Genomic DNA, 18,308 nt, shown 5'->3' on the forward strand with positions numbered 1-18,308 from the left:
GATGAAGTTCTCCATGCTCGTTTTACCCTCAATAAAGGTAAAACTTTCCCTGTCGACGACAAAAGCTTGTCACTGGCCGATTCCGAGGCATGTAGAGCTTGCTGACCCCACTTTCGCAGTGTCGGGTGATAACGACTTGTTCTAAGGCGCCGTGCATTTCTTTCGTATTCTTCGTTATGGTAGAATATCTCTCGGCGACGATCTACCGCTGCTCCAGAACACCGAGTTTGAATGGGTGGTTTCTGGAGAGTGCCTGTTAGCCCATCACGACCAAAGTGATCCGCACAACTGCCAATTTAGCAACCCTTGCGCAATCGATGAGCTTCAACCGGTTCTGGCAGCTTGAAGAAGTACATGATACGAAAGGATAGTGTCCATCAGAACGATATTGCGAAGAACACTTCACCAGAAACACCTCTAGAGTGTTGAATAAGCGAGCCATTCTTTCTCAGATCAGCAGTCTATTTGACCCGTTAGGATTGATTGGTCCTACAATTTCTAAAGCTAATATTATGCTGCAAAATCTTTGGAGACTTTAGCTTGACTGGGACACACCCGTGGTGAAGTCGTTTCTGCACTGACCGACCTTCGAGTTTCCCGCCCTGTAATTAGTGCAGGGTATAATCGCTTGGAGATTAATGGATTCAATGACGCATCGGAAGCCACATATGGTGCCTGCATATATCTTCACTCAATACAATAAGAAGGATCATGAACAGTTCGACTACTAATATCCAAATCAAAAGCTCCGCTGGGTACTCAAACGATTCCACGTTTCGAGCTGTGTGCAGCTCAGTTGTTGGTCAGACTTCTAACGCAGGTTCAGAACAGCACAAACGTTATCGTATTTGTGGACCGATTCTTCAATAGTGTTAAACTGGATAGCAGCTGATCCATCGGCATGGAAAACGTTTGTTGCAAATCGCGTAGCTGAAATACAAGAGTTAACGTCACACGTCGTATGGAATCATGTTTCGTCCAAGGATATTCTCGCCGATCTTATTTCTCGAGGAATGGTTCTTCAAGAGCTCCTCACTAATGATCTGTGGTGAAGCGGACCGCAATGGCTAAATTCAATTCTCGCACCTTGGCCAGAAAAATATACTGGCGCATCTCAGCAAAGTACAGAGTCTCGGGAATCTTAGTTGCATTACCGGTCATAAATCAAGATGTACCAGGTATCATCGATCGGTACTCTAGTCTCCGTCAGTTACTTCGTATTGCAACGCTTCTCCGACGATTTACTCAAAACTGTATTCGCCGCCGGACTCATCAACCAATCCTCTCTGGATCGCTAACGCCGCTTGAGATCGATTGTACTCTGCTCAACCTAATTCGAAGAGTACAAGAGCAACACTTTTCCCATGACATACAGCAACTTCACAGCACTGGGAGAATCCATCGAAAATCTAAATTATGATTCTTGCATCCGCAAATCGTCGATGCCATAATTCGTGTTGGCGGCCGGCTTCGCAATGCAAGAATCACTGTCGAAGAAAAGCACCCGATCGTACTATCAAGTCTCACTGAAATGATCGCCATGAGAGAACACCTTCAAACGCTTTATGCTGGACCAAGCCTGCTGCTATCATCACTCCGTCAAAGAGTTTGGCCTCTTAGTGGCCGAAACTTAGTTCGCAATATTGTTCATCGCTGCATGACCAGCGCACGGGCAAAACCCATGTCTCTGCAACAGCTAATACGTAATCTGCCTGTTCGGGTCAACCAGGCACACCCGTTTCAGAACGTTGGCATCGATTTAGCTGGTCCAATTTTCGTACGTACATCACTGAGAAACAAACGTACTCCGTTCTTCAAAGCGTACATCACGGTAACAGATTTAACTACCGCAGCATTCATTGCTAGTCTGCGAAGATTTGTCAGACGCCGAGGAAAGCCTGCTCATATATATTGCGACAATGCTACGAACTTTGTAGGCGCACAACGAGAACTGGAAGAACTCCGGAAACTTTTCCGAAGTGAGCAACACCAGAATGCAGTAGCTGATGAGTGTTCCGATGAACGCTTCCATTTTCACTTTATTCCACCCCGTTCGCCTACATTTTGTGGAATCTGGGAGGCCTGTGTGAAGTCCGTCAAGACCTTGCTCCGTGAAATTCTCGGATACGCTCATCTGACTGAATCTGAACTGCAAACAGCGTTAGTTCAAGTGGAAGCCATGTTAAACTCTCGCCCAATCACTCCGATGTCGGACAATCCCTCCGATGAATACATTTGGTGGAATCTGGGAGGCCTGTGTGAAGTCCGTCAAGACCTTGCTCCGTGAAATTCTCGGATACGCTCATCTGACTGAATCTGAACTGCAAACAGCGTTAGTTCAAGTGGAAGCCATGTTAAACTCTCGCCCAATCACTCCGATGTCGGACAATCCCTCCGATGAATACATTTGGTGGAATCTGGGAGGCCTGTGTGAAGTCCGTCAAGACCTTGCTCCGTAAAATTCTCGGAAACGCTCATCTGACTGAATCTGAACTGCAAACAGCGTTAGTTCAAGTGGAAGCCATGTTTAACTCTCGCCCAATCACTCTGATGTCGAACAATCCCTCCGATGAAATGGCTCTTACTCCGGGACACTTTCTGATTGGCCGTCCTCTTAATTCGGTCCCAGAACCCGATTATCAAGAACTTCCCGAAGCGCGACTCTCTAGTTGGGAAAGAGTACAACAGATATCTCAACATTTATGGTCTCGTTGGCACAAGGAGTATCTTGCAACGTTAAAAAACCGTTATCGCTGGACTCAAGCCAAGGATAATTTAGTTGTTAGATCCATCATCGTTCTAAAAGATGACAGAAACCCTCCACAGAGATGGCCCCTGGGACGTGTACTCAGCGTTCATCCAGGACCAGACGAGCTAGTTCGCGTCGCAACCGTCAAATCTGTCTTCGGCAACGAGCAATTTCAAAGCTCTGCCTGCTGCCAGTTGAGATTGATCCATTCACTGTAATACAAATAGGATCTCTGTCCAGTAATTCCACCGCCACCGCGACAGATGAAGACCCTTGCTCAGGGAACAAAGCCGCCGGACATGGTCCCGGCCCCTACTCGGGGTAATGAGTCGCCAGACATAAGCTGGCCCAAGCTCGGGCGAATCGTTCAACTAGTCAGAAGATCATTCTTGCTGAATTCGCAAAATTTCATTGGCGGCCGGAATATTCAATACTTACCTTTTATTTCGTAATAGAATCTGTAAATACTTACCTAGTTATAAAAAGTGACCTTAACCCTAGATCTAGAGAATGAAATGTACCTATAATCTTTTCACACCTTGCTTGGAACTGGATTCTACCACATACGAAACAACTGTCAAACAGTTTCAGCCTTACAGGCACACTTATAAATTAGCCTAAAATAAACAGATCGCAACAAGTATTCATTAGTGTTGGATGCAAATCAAGTCCGCCTTTCCGTTAAACCGCGAAAGCCGAAGTCCGGACACTACCGTGCTCTGTCGATTTATTTCGCGTCAAAGTTTGCAAGAGCAGGGTTACGACAGCGCCGAATGGCATCCACCTTCGCTTCAGCCGGACTGATTTCATCACTGCTCAATCGATGCCCCATGAACATAACTTCCTTGCGCTCAATCTCACACTTCTTCTCGTTAATTGTTATGTCATACTCAATCGGTCAATGACGGCTCGCTGTGTACCATCGTGTTGAACCTTATTACGTGCAAACACAAGCATATCGTCGATAAACACTTCTACATCTTTAATTCCTGCTAGTACACATTCTATGATGTTTTGAAAAACTTCTGACGCACGACGCATTCCAAATGTAAGGCGTTTATATCGAAAGTAACCATTGTGTGTAGCAAAAGTCGTAATCGGTATTGATTCCTCGGAAAGCTCTATTTGTAGAAATGCCTTGTTAAGATCTATCTTAGAAAAATATACGCAGTTGTGCAAATGTGGAATAATCCTGTTTTAACAATTTCGCATTGCAACAATTGCAATGGAATCGGAACACAACTCTGGGTGTGTTGAACGGGTTTTACAGTACGATCCAGTTGAATGTTGATTATGACACCTTTAACCCTTCCGATTCTCTCTTCGGATAATTCTACAGCACAAACGGACGTGCCTGTTTTCAGAATTCCAAGCTGAACAGCCGCTCGTACACCTTATCACTTACAGAAGATTTCTTAGTCGATAGATCTGCGATGAACATCGAATGGATCGAAAGCTCGAAACCATGTTTGTTTGGAAATCTATTTGGACATTTCTACTTTTCAAAAACCCACTTTGCACGTTGCCTAATCGCTGTTAGATAAATTCATCACGAACACATAATGGATACTCTCGTCATCTATTTCGTAATTATTTCGCTCGCTTTCGTCACTATCAGAGTCATTTGCAGTTACTTGTCTTAGTTTATGCTTCTGACGCAGCTTCTCACTCTTTCTGTAGCATTCCCCTTTAGAATTCGTTTTGCAGTTGATTTCTTCCGTTCGCTGCAAATTCTTACGGTGCTTCGCAATCGTTTCCAGAGAAGGACCCTCCTCCAACGGGCCATGTTTAAGATTCCGGAATATGTGACGTTCTCGCGGTAAGCATTCGAGTGGGAGAAAGTAATCGTCGAGTAGTTTGACAGACTGTTGGTAAATATTCGAACCCTCTGGAATATCCACCTCAGCCTCTCCTCGCAAATTGGAAAATACAATTGTACATCACTACCAGCATTGTACAGCAGATAGGAGCGCTTTAGAGCTGGGTTTGCCACATTATTTACTTCCAGAAAGATATTGAAGCCTCGCTTCCACTTTTTCCATCGACATGACACGGTAGAGGTATCCGTCGGGTCAAACTTTTGAAAACTGGGACCGCTTTGATTTTCCATACTCCGATGAAACTGTTTTTGTCGTGAGTACGACTTACTTTACTATGGGGCGCCTTTTCAAAAAGTACCCTCTGAGAGAGTGATAAGTTTTTGATCGTAATTATCTCTTGTTGTATCTAACGAATCAACATAATTTTTGCCTCATGCCATCGGAAATATGATCACAATTTTATGATAAAATTTTCAGTTGTGTGACATAATCTCAAATAAATGAAAATTACTTTTCTGAAATGTTTGGTATAAACGAGTATCAAAGAGGATAATTCATAAACTTAAACGTGTATAGCAACAGCATTGAAGTATTTCAATAGTACACTAACCTGTCTCATTTGAAACATGTCACCACCAGCGAATCAGAACGCGTTCTGAGAAAGAAATCAAAATATCTGCTTCTGTACAACACATCATGCGAGAAAAATGTTCCGAACAGTGCTTAGCATCGTAGTGAGTTCCACAATTTGGTCCTTCTGAAAGGCAGGAATGAATCCCGTACAGCATCCTGATAGTTTCTTTCAATGAAATGCATATCCGAAATGAAATAATCGACATTAAAATTCTGTATCCTGCTTTTTTATAGCCGTTAGGACCGCCCATTAGTGAAAAATCTACAAACGAAATCACGTAAAAAGAAACCTCTTAACACAAATTGGATCAGTTTGGATTCTATCGCCACTGCGAGCAGGTGTATTGTGTGTCGTTTGCAAAGCTAGTTACGCTTCCGAAAAGAGCCATTACGTCACAGCTGCTAGTCGTTTGCATTGGTAGAAAAACAACGAAAAGGGGACAACGGTGGAGAGCATCACACAAAATCAGCCGTTCTAATGGCTCTAAAAGTTTTCTAAAGAACTATTAGGATTTCTTCTTCGCAAATCGAAGGTAAATATCCTCAGTTTAGTGCAAATCTAGAACAGTTTGATTAAATTTGTGCACTTTTCGCTGTGTGAATTTCGCATTAATCGAGATCAACTGAAGCCTTCTTTGTATTTGCGAAAAATGTGAAAAAGGGGAATACTTGCATAATTCAGACAATTGATCAACTAATTGATATTCGGAAGTGTTAAGGAACATGTCAGTTGTTTTAGTATTCACGACATCCAGTTATGTCTCAGACATTACCCACCCGCCTTTTTTTTCGCGCACTTTCACTTCTGAGTAGTAGCTACTATTTAAACTACTGTTCACGAGTTCTCGTATAGTTTTAAACGGCTTTTTCCGTTTATTCGTACTCGAATTTAATCAGTCTCCGTATTTAAACCTAATACTAATCCACTTTTCTATGGATTTACCATCGTCGCCAAATGTTATGACCTGTTAACGTTTGTAATTCATTTGATTTCTTTTTACCAGAAAACACGTTCAACCATTTGGTTTCAATTTATTTAATCTTTCTTTTCTTTGACTCTTTTCTTTGACGTACTCCTCATAACCCTGTTGCCAGTATCATTCCTAATGTAATGTATATAACATCCCCGACGAGAGAAGTATTGGCCTTTGTAATGAATATTTGCAATCCGTTATTCCTACTATCATATTATACCATTCAGGTCAAACTGGTATCTCATTATACCATTCATGCAAGAGTTACATCAATATAGTTTATGTTGAGATGACTTAATTCCTCCTGCAATACTACCAAAATGGCAGATATTTTTGAGACAGATTAAGGAAATAGATAAAATTAGAATACAAAGACCTTTAACGATAGATTCATAGGAAATAACTCAAAGCATAAGACATATACACTATACGTCTCGCTGAGAGTTAGCGAGATACTGAGCATCAGCAAGATTGATGAATGGCAAGGGGCAAATCACTCTAAACTTTATCTGAACTCAAACAAGTTTTACCGGGAGTAAAAAAGTTTAGCAGGGATCTCGCTGGATTAGAATGGGATTAGAGAAGTTTAGCCGAGATCTGGAAAAGCATTATTTTGACATAAGAAGCTGTAAACGTGGGAGCAGAGATGCCAGATATTTTCATAGAAAATCAGTATTGCTTTGTATAAAAAATCTGTATTTATCTGTATTCACTAATGAAAGGAAATTTCGGAAATAAAATGATGTTTAAAGCTGTTATTCCATTAGATTATTGTTATAGAATGGCAGATGCAAGGAGCATTATTTTATATCGTAAGTCCTTGCCGCACTGACAAGAACATTCAACGACGAAATTTAATTGTTTTTGTTATCAACCACAATTGAAATGTAAATCCATATACTTTTTTCGTTTGAAAATGATGAATTCAAACATGGAATTCAAACGCCCAATACGCAACGTCAAGTCAGGTCATACAACTTTTCAGTCTAACAATAATGGTTCATGACGCCATGACTTACTTGAACATTAGTTCAAATTGGTTTCAAATTATGATATAAATGTTCATCATTAAACAGCTGCACGAAAAAAATTTCATTTTCATATGGGCAATCAAACAAGTTCAGACGGAAAAGTTGCATTATTTCTTTCTTACTTTTTGTGGTATCTGTATAAATCTGTATTTAATTTGAGAAATCTGTATAAAATCTGTACTCTGTATTAAATCTGTATGCGCATGTAAAAATCTGTATAATACAGATAAATCTGTATAAATGGCATCTCTACGTGGGAGCTCGAATGACAGATACACTTCAAACAAGATTAGACAAAACTAGGTTGGATTAGTTTTAAATTAACCAAACTTATCTAGACTAATTGGGATTAAATGAGATTAGAGAGAATTATTTTGAAATGGCATGAGTTTATTAGTATGAGATTTCCTAGAGTTTAGAGTGATTTGCCCCTTGATGAATGGCAATGGGTGCCAACACACTTAAACCCTTCGAAGGGTACATGAGAAGTTAAAATCTCCAAATGGTTTTTAGGTCCTAATTTCCTGAAAGAACATTACGACCAGTACCCCGAAAGTAAATGGGTCATATGCAACGAAAAAGATTCGGACGTTGAACCAGTCCCTGTTAACGTTCATAGCGCCCAGCACTTCAGAACGGGAAAACCTCGTAACGTTAAGCTAGACACAAACTCTTTCCTATGTTGTCTGCAGTGTTGGCATTATCATTCTCAAAATATCAAAAATCAGTTATTATCGCCGATAATAATTGTTGGTGATTATCCCTTACAAAATCATCTCCGAACATCATGAAGAAAATCATTTGATATTCTGAGAATGATATTAGAAAACGATTATCACTTAATATCGGTGTGCGAAATTTTCAAAACATCAAATATCACCGCTGAGTATGGGGGAAATCATCACCCGTTCAATCTCACTTTAGCGATGTTTCGTAAACTCACACATGATTATCATTCAAAAGCATTATCACGATTATCACCCATGCGCGATTTTCACTACCACATGATGATATTCCGTGAGGTGAGTGTGGTATTGAAAATCAATTTCAACCAAATCTTAACATGCAGTATGATTATTTTTGGAACGGGTGGTGTCGAAAATCGTTGTCTGAAGTTATTTGAAATTGATGATAGTGAATTTCGGTTCGTAAAATTTTATCAAAACCCATGCAATATGGGTATTTTTGGAACGGGTATGATGAGTAGGTGTTGAATATTGATGTCTGGAGTCATTTTGAAATCCAACATGGCGGCTCTCGGTTCATGAAAATTCAACTAAACCCATGCAATATGGGTATTTTTGGAATGGGTATGATGAGTAGATGTTGAATATTGGTGTCTGGAGTCATTTTGAAATCCAAGATGGCGGCTTTCGGTTCATGAAAATTCATCTAAACTCATGCAATATGGGTATTTTTGGAACGGGTATGATGAGTAGCTGTTGAATATTGGTGTCTGGAGTCATTTTGAAATCCAAGATGGCGGCTTTCGGTTCATGAAAATTCATCTAAACTCATGCAATATGGGTATTTTTGGAACGGGTATGATGAGTAGGTGTTGAATATTGATGTCTGGAGTCATTTTGAAATCCAACATGGCGGCTCACGGTTCATGAAAATTCAACTAAACCCATGCAATATGGGTATTTTTGGAACGGGTATGATGAGTAGGTGTTGAATATTGATGTCTGGAGTCATTTTGAAATCCAAGATGGCGGCTCTCGGTTCATGAAAATTCATCTAAACCCATGCAATATGGGTATTTTTGGAATGGGTATGATGAGTAGATGTTGAATATTGATGTCTGGAGTCATTTTGAAATCCAAGATGGCGGCTCTCGGTTCATGAAAATTCAACTAAACCCATGCAATATGGGTATTTTTGGAACGGGTATGATGAGTAGGTGTTGAATATTGATGTCTGGAGTCATTTTGAAATCCAACATGGCGGCTCTCGGTTCATGAAAATTCAACTAAACCCATGCAATATGGGTATTTTTGGAAAGGGTATGATGAGTAGATGTTGAATATTGATGTCTGGAGTCATTTTGAAATCCAAGATGGCGGCTCTCGGTTCATGAAAATTCATCTAAACCCATGCAATATGGGTATTTTTGGAATGGGTATGATGAGTAGATGTTGAATATTGATGTCTGGAGTCATTTTGAAATCCAAGATGGCGGCTCTCGGTTCATGAAAATTCAACTAAACCCATGCAATATGGGTATTTTTGGAATGGGTATGATGAGTAGATGTTGAATATTGATGTCTGGAGTCATTTTGAAATCCAAGATGGCGGCTCTCGGTTCATGAAAATTCAACTAAACTCATGCAATATGGGTATTTTTGGAACGGTTATGAAAAGTAGGTGTTGAATATTGATGTCTGGAGTCATTTTGAAATCCAAGATGGCGGCTCTCGGTTCATGAAAATTCAACTAAACCCATGCAATATGGTTATTTTTGGAAAGGGTATGATGAGTAGATGTTGAATATTGATGTCTGGAGTCATTTTGAAATCCAAGATGGCGGCTCTCGGTTCATGAAAATTCATCTAAACCCATGCAATATGGGTATTTTTGGAATGGGTATGATGAGTAGATGTTGAATATTGATGTCTGGAGTCATTTTGAAATCCAAGATGGCGGCTCTCGGTTCATGAAAATTCAACTAAACCCATGCAATATGGGTATTTTTGGAATGGGTATGATGAGTAGATGTTGAATATTGATGTCTGGAGTCATTTTGAAATCCAAGATGGCGGCTCTCGGATCATGAAAATTCAACTAAACTCATGCAATATGGGTATTTTTTGGAACGGGTATGATGAGTAGGTGTTGAATATTGATGTCTGGAGTCATTTTGAAATCCAAGATGGCGGCTCTCGGTTCATGAAAATTCAACTAAACCCATGCAATATGGTTATTTTTGGAAAGGGTATGATGAGTAGATGTTGAATATTGATGTCTGGAGTCATTTTGAAATCCAAGATGGCGGCTCTCGGTTCATGAAAATTCATCTAAACCCATGCAATATGGGTATTTTTGGAACGGGTATGATGAGTAGGTGTTGAATATTGATGTCTGGAGTCATTTTGAAATCCAAGATGGCGGCTCTCGGTTCATGAAAATTCAACTAAACTCATGCAATATGGGTATTTTTTGGAACGGGTATGATGAGTAGGTGTTGAATATTGATGTCTGGAGTCATTTTGAAATCCAACATGGCGGCTCTCGGTTCATGAAAATTCAACTAAACCCATGCAATATGGGTATTTTTGGAATGGGTATGATGAGTAGATGTTGAATATTGATGTCTGGAGTCATTTTGAAATCCAAGATGGCGGCTCTCGGTTCATGAAAATTCAACTAAACTCATGCAATATGGGTATTTTTTGGAACGGGTATGATGAGTAGGCGTTGAATATTGATGTCTGGAGTCATTTTGAAATCCAACATGGCGGCTCTCGGTTCATGAAAATTCAACTAAACCCATGCAATATGGGTATTTTTGGAATGGGTATGATGAGTAGATGTTGAATATTGATGTCTGGAGTCATTTTGAAATCCAAGATGGCGGCTCTCGGTTCATGAAAATTCAACTAAACCCATGCAATATGGGTATTTTTGGAATGGGTATGATGAGTAGATGTTGAATATTGATGTCTGGAGTCATTTTGAAATCCAAGATGGCGGCTCTCGGTTCATGAAAATTCATCTAAACCCATGCAATATGGGTATTTTTGGAACGGGTATGATGAGTAGGTGTTGAATATTGATGTCTGGAGTCATTTTGAAATCCAAGATGGCGGCTCTCGGTTCATGAAAATTCAACTAAACCCATGCAATATGGGTATTTTTGGAACGGGTACGATGAGTAGATGTTGAATATGGGTGTCTGGAGTCATTTTGAAATCCAACATGGTGGCTCTCGGTTCATGAAAATTCAACTAAACCCATGCAATAATTTTTAACTTTTAGCATCACTGTCTCTCAATAAGCCCGATGGCAACTCCAGCAAGTTTTTTGTACCCAACATCTCGGGCGATCGGTGGTCAATCAGAGCGCTCAAAATATAGTAAACAAACAATCGAGCACGAAAAGATGAGCAACAATCTGAATTTCGGTATCATGGCGAATAAATTCGGAAAGGTAATGTGAAGGAGTCTCATTAACAGGACTGAATAAATAATTGCTCAGTTTACTTAGTCATATAAAAGTTTCGTGTAAGCCACTCTTCTTTATTGTTTTGATTTTTGCCGAAAGATGCAGACCACAGTAACATGGCCTCCCGCCAGGAGGCCGGGTGGCAAGCAGTTTAGTAACATTTCATTTCAAATGAATTTGAATCGATACAGCCAAACAGCCAGCAGTTAAAAGTTTCTCAGTCATCATCGCTCACGCACTGAATGAATAGTACATTCGATCCACTTTAAATTAGAACGCACAATCTGTCATTCGATGCCTTGAATTCAGATATATGCCTATCAATTGAATTAAAGAGCATCTTTCATGGGTGAATATTTTACTTGGCTTATTGGCATTTTACCACAAATTTGATTACCAGCTGTAACACTTATGAAAACGATGATCCTTCTGTAATTTTTCATGTCTGCAGTTGTGATTTGCATTGTTTTTTTCGTTTAATTTATAAAGCAAATATGTATAGATATATATATATATATATATATATATATATATATATATATATATATATATATATATATATATATATATATATATATATATATATATATATATATATATATATATATATATATATATATATATCAGCAATAAAAATATACTACGAAAGTAAGAAAATTGTTTGAAGTGATAGATTAAACATAGCAAATCATTGAAAATATGTATAATTGGATTGTGTTAGTTTTCAATCGCCAAACATTTGGTTGACAGCAACCAATTTGATGTCAACAATCCGACTATCAGAATGCTCAACAAACGAGTTCCTTACTTTTCCCAAGCTTTAGAACAGTAGTATTGGTTCAAGTGCAATATTTGCAGAACTGTCGATGATAAATTTTTGATAGTGATTCTTAAATAAATGTCTGCTTTCGCACAATGAATTCAAATCTACAATACCGTCTCGAAGTGTTGCAATAATTTTTCAAAGAAAATTGTCCGTTTTTATCCGAAATTTGAAAAAAATTACCTCTATAAACAAACGGTAAGTAATGTCGGAAACATTACTGCAAAATCGACGTTGATGCGCAATAGCCTGCACAGTTGTCTTCTAGTAGACCTACAAGCTTATGAAATTAGAATTTAGAGATGCAGATTATAGCGACAAAATTACAAGGTTGTGTAGCAGATACTACCAATCACGGTGACGTTTAATATTTTCAATTCACACTTAATGCCTTTTAATATATAGTAAAAGGTTAATTGATGAGTGTTACTTGCCGCTAGATGACACTCAACTCCCGAAAAAGTTAAAAAACCGTGGTTTTCACTTCAATTTTGGTGGGTAAAACACGGTGATAGATTGCATTCACGAGAATAAAATACCAACACCAAAAAAGAACTTCCATGCACTGTCCACCCTTCTGGCATCAGTTGTAGTTTCTTTCCTCTTTCAAATTCATCATTTCTCCGTTTTTTACAACAAAAATATTGAATGCAACACTGGAACCTGCAGAAAAATCCGACCGAAACACAGCGAAACAACGCAGAGCAACAAAGAAATACAATCGCACGCGACGAGCGTACTACACAAACTAAGTTCAAATTTTTCGAAAAATTTTCATAAACTAGAAGTTCACATTTTGGATATCAAAATGACTCCAGACATCGATAATCGACACCTACTCATCATACCCGATCCAAAAATACCCATATTTCATGGGTTTAGTTGAATTTTCATGAACCGAGAGCCGCCATCTTGGATTTCAAAATGACTCCAGACATCAATATTCAACACCTACTTATCATACCCGTTCCAAAAATACCCATATTGCATGAGTTTAGATGAATTTTCATGAACCGAAAGCCGCCATCTTGGATTTCAAAATGACTCCAGACACCAATATTCAACAGCTACTCATCATACCCGTTCCAAAAATACCCATATTGCATGGGTTTAGTTGAATTTTCATGAACCGAGAGCCGCCATCTTGGATTTCAAAATGACTCCAGACACCAATATTCAACAGCTACTCATCATACCCGTTCCAAAAATACCCATATTGCATGGATTTAGTTGAATTTTCATGAACCGAGAGCCGCCAGGTTGGATTTCAAAATGACTCCAGACATCAATATTCAACACCTACTCATCATACCCGTTCCAAAAATACCCATATTGCATGGGTTTAGATGAATTTTCATGAACCGAAAGCCGCCATCTTGGATTTCAAAATCACTTCAGACACCAATATTCAACATCTACTCATCATACCCGTTCCAAAAATATCCATATTGCATGGTTTCAGATAAATTTTCATGATCCGAAAGCCGCCATCTTGGATTTCTAAATTACTCCAGACATCGATATTCAACATCTACTCATCACACCCGTTCCAAAAATACCCATATTGCATGGGTTTAGTTGAATTTTCATGAACCGAGAGCCGCCATCTTGGATTTCAAAATGACTCCAGACATCGATATTCAACATCTACTCATCATACCCGTTCCAAAAATACCCATATTGCATGGGTTTAGATGAATTTTCATGAACCGAAAGCCGCCATCTTGAATTTCAAAATCACTTCAGACACCAATATTCAACATCTACTCATCATACCCGTTCCAAAAATACCCATATTGCATGGTTTCAGATAAATTTTCATGATCCGAAAGCCGCCATCTTGGATTTCTAAATTACTCCAGACATCGATATTCAACATCTACTCATCACACCCGTTCCAAAAATACCCATATTGCATGGGTTTAGTTGAATTTTCATGAACCGAGAGCCGCCATCTTGGATTTCAAAATGACTCCAGACATCGATATTCAACATCTACTCATCATACCCGTTCCAAAAATACCCATATTGCATGGGTTTAGTTGAATTTTCATGAACCGAGAGCCGCCATCTTGGATTTCAAAATGACTCCAGACATCGATATTTAACATCTACTCATCATACCCGTTCCAAAAATACCCATATTGCATGGGTTTAGTTGAATTTTCATGAACCGAGAGCCGCCATCTTGGATTTCAAAATGACTCCAGACATCGATATTTAACATCTACTCATCATACCCGTTCCAAAAATACCCATATTGCATGGGTTTAGATGAGTTTTCATAAACCGAAAGCCGCCATTTTAAAATGGCTCCAGACACCAATATTCAACATCTACTCATCATACCCGTTCCAAAAATACCCATATTGCATGGTTTCAGATAAATTTTCATGATCCGAAAGCCACCATCTTGGATTTCTAAATTACTCCAGACATCGATATTCAACATCTACTCATCATACCCGTTCCAAAAATACCCATATTGCATGGTTTCAGATAAATTTTCATGATCCGAAAGCCGCCATCTTGGATTTCTAAATTACTCCAGACATCGATATTCAACATCTACTCATCACACCCGTTCCAAAAATACCCATATTGCATGGGTTTAGTTGAATTTTCATGAACCGAGAGCCGCCATCTTGGATTTCAAAATGACTCCAGACATCGATATTCAACATCTACTCATCATACCCGTTCCAAAAATACCCATATTGCATGGGTTTAGATGAATTTTCATGATCCGAGAGCCGCCATCTTGGATTTCAAAATGACTCCAGACATCGATATTTAACATCTACTCATCATACCCGTTCCAAAAATACCCATATTGCATGGGTTTAGTTGAATTTTCATGATCCGAGAGCCGCCATCTTGGATTTCAAAATGACTCCAGACATCGATATTTAACATCTACTCATCATACCCGTTTCAAAAATATCCATATTGCCATGGGTTTAGATGAATTTTTACGAACCGAATTTCACTATCAACAATTTCAAATGACTTTAGACATCGAGATTCGACACCACCCATTCCAAAAATAATCATACTGCATAATAAGATTTGGTTGAAATTGATTTTCAAAACCTCACTCACCTCATTGAATATTACCATGTGATAGTGAAAATCTTTGCATGGCTGATAATTGTGAGAATGATTTTCAATGATGATAATTTATAATCATGTGTGAGTTTACGAAACATCACTATGGTGATATTGGACGGGGTGTGATATTTTCCATACTCACTTCGAGTGATCACAATTATCATTGATATTGTAGATAGTGATAATCGCTGTCGAAAATCGCGCATGATTTTCTGCAGCGGTGAGATTTGATTATTTGATATTTTCGCAACACTGGTTGTCTGAGCAACTTTATGGCGTTGAAACATGCGAGGCCAAGACAACTTTGAAGTGATAATGGTACCGACTTTGTTGGTGCAAATAAGGAGCTCAAGAGAGTTCTTAAAGAATAAAATAATGATATGCAAAAACGGTGAGTGCTACTAGAATTTACGTAGAGATTTATTGCACCACTCAGTACTCATTTTGGAGGAGACTGGGAGCGTTTGATATGAATCATTAAATTATCTCTGAAGGATATGTTGAAAGCTTTTGGAGTCAATAAGCCTCGAGTTGAGACTTCAAGATCATGTTTGTATAAGGCCGCAGATATGATCAATGATAGACTACTAACAGAGATATCCGTAGATAATGTGGATTCTTATTTTATATCTCCCAATCAATTATTAACAGGCAGAATAAGCGAGACGGAAGAAACTTATATTACAGATATTGAAGATCTGTCTCAGGCTAATGTTAGAGCTATCATCAACAGCCAACTTGATATGTGAAGATGGCGAAATGAATACCTACCGACATGCACAGATGGCATTTCACTAGAGTGATACACCAGGGCGTCGGTTTCAATTCTACACTGCGAATACATTTGGTGTGCTCTACACAAAGAGGAAAGCGCACTTCTTCTCAGTGTTCATTATACAGACTTTGAGTGCGTGCTTGTGTTGAAAGAAGCTGGTGCGAAAGAACCACATTCTCTTCGCATGAATCGCTCTCACGTGCTCTCGCCTAAATACAACCAAGTGATCACTGACGCGTTATGGTGAGCAAACTGTGAACTTCAATTAATAGAGAGTAGATTTGGCCTTGTTATGAAAAATTTGTAAGGAAAAACGAAAATTTAACGATAAATTGTTTTATTTTGTTGATTTTGCGTGCCCCACGCTTCTTATACCATGCCATACACCTCGTGAAAGTATCTGCATCCTCCTCAGAGAATTTATTAGCTCTGCTCTAGCACTTTGGCGCGATTCAGTGGAGGAGGTAAAAGGAATTAAACAAACGCACTCATGATGCGTGCACACTTTATTTACAACAGTGCTGTATATATGTGAAAGAGAAGAGCTCTCGTTGAAGTTGTTAGTGCGAGGGGAGAAAATTTGCTTGCTCTTCCAGTTCTTTAATGAAATGCGAGATCAATAGCAAAGATATACCAGTGCAAGGTAATAATTAGAAGAGAAATAAGGCACTGAGGAATGCACTTGCATACGTCCAATTACGAGCGAGGTTTCACATGCATAGTAAAAGAATTCACGACTGAAAGATGTCAAAGAGCTTACCTGCTTAATTCGGTACCCTTAACACATAATGTTAGCATAAATGAAGCTAAAGTTAATACAACCACTAGAGGTGAAACATTAATAACCGGACACGTTAACGGCAGTAGTTGTACTTGCGAAACATAGCGCACAGCTGAGTACACGTGACCTTTAGTCTACTACAAATACAAGATTTCATTACACGACCAAATTCAACTACGGTAAGGATTAATTTGTCAACATTCGTTAGGTCGTTGTCTGGATTCCGAAGAAAGATATTTAACGTGGAACGTTAATCTATATAATAAGTGTGAGGAAATTGAATTCGAAATCATTTTTGAAGGAGTAGTGAATAAGATATCTCCCGGAGCAACGTCAGGTGATAATGGACACTACAATTTCAAATTGACATTTACTTTTCATCAAAACGAAAGAACACGCAAAAGTTTACGGCTACGGTGGATACTCCACCACCATCATCATAAAATTTTTATACTGGAAACTAAAAACATACGACCCTCGTTTCGCAATAAAGCACACTGAGCCAAAATCTCCCATTGGATTTACGTGAAAAATCACATACTTATTGAAAAAAGCCCACCACATTATATTCATATGCATCGTGTAACATTTATATGTTAATTTATAATACTTAATTGAAATCTCGATAACTTTTAAGTGTACAGCACTTACGCCTTATGTGTGAAGCACGTAGGCAGACTTCATGTGTAAAGCAAATATAAATTACGTGATTGTAAGCTGAGAAATTGTTTGAAATAAAAATGGCAGTAAAAAACGAAGAATAGAGTGCTCGCAGATTTAGGACTAGGAATTGTTTGTTTAATCTTTTACGTAAGTTTATACGAGCTATCAAAACATAATTCTAAAAATAATTATATTTAACATTTTTCAGAATGCTATATAGTTCAACAGGGAACAATACTGTCGGACAAAATCGACTTTTTCGTTTCATGTAGGCAACGGAATGCTACTTTTATATGGACGCTTCAGTGTACCAGTTATAATAAGTATCAATTTAGCTTACATATTCGTTATTAAAAAATAAGAAAAATTCATTTTAAATATATGAAGGAAACGTAAAATCATTTTCATTCAATAAACATCAGCCATACTCCCAATAAATCAATAGACAAGCATTTGATTACCATTGAAAAAAAAAAACATAGAAAGTAAATGAAATACCGATAAATAATATATGGATTTCATATAAGACCCATGTGATATACCAATAATAGGTAGGTGAAATTCACATAAAACATACGTGTTGCCAACATTGATTTTCATTATGTGGGACACATGGCTGTCATATATGGGAAAATTAACTTTTACGTGCAAAGTATTATGGAAAATAATCATATGTTTTTGCATTTGAATACTAAGTGATGTTTATTTTGAGTGCATCAATAGGAATGAACAACGACATACAGGGTCCGGCACTCGAAGTGTAACCAATTAAAAAAACCATAAA

The 18,308-nt window shown here is 38.5% G+C and overlaps 3 protein-coding genes across 5 annotated transcripts in view; 1 reads left to right on the plus strand and 2 right to left on the minus strand.

Moving 5' to 3' along the window:
* LOC131439201 (uncharacterized) overlaps window positions 1-18,308 on the minus strand; it is a 600,687-nt gene that overhangs the window by 551,172 nt on the left and 31,207 nt on the right. The gene's annotated exons all lie outside the window — the stretch shown is intronic.
* Window positions 1-18,308, minus strand: part of LOC131439199 (thyroid adenoma-associated protein homolog) — a 120,661-nt gene that overhangs the window by 72,149 nt on the left and 30,204 nt on the right. The gene's annotated exons all lie outside the window — the stretch shown is intronic.
* Window positions 1,658-2,287, plus strand: LOC131433994 (uncharacterized). The gene has a single exon (XM_058600613.1). It carries the CDS (start codon window positions 1,658-1,660, stop codon window positions 2,285-2,287), a length of 630 nt encoding a protein of 209 aa, XP_058456596.1.

This window comes from Malaya genurostris, chromosome 3 (genome assembly GCF_030247185.1).
Source record: "Malaya genurostris strain Urasoe2022 chromosome 3, Malgen_1.1, whole genome shotgun sequence".
Taxonomy (NCBI): domain Eukaryota; kingdom Metazoa; phylum Arthropoda; class Insecta; order Diptera; family Culicidae; genus Malaya; species Malaya genurostris.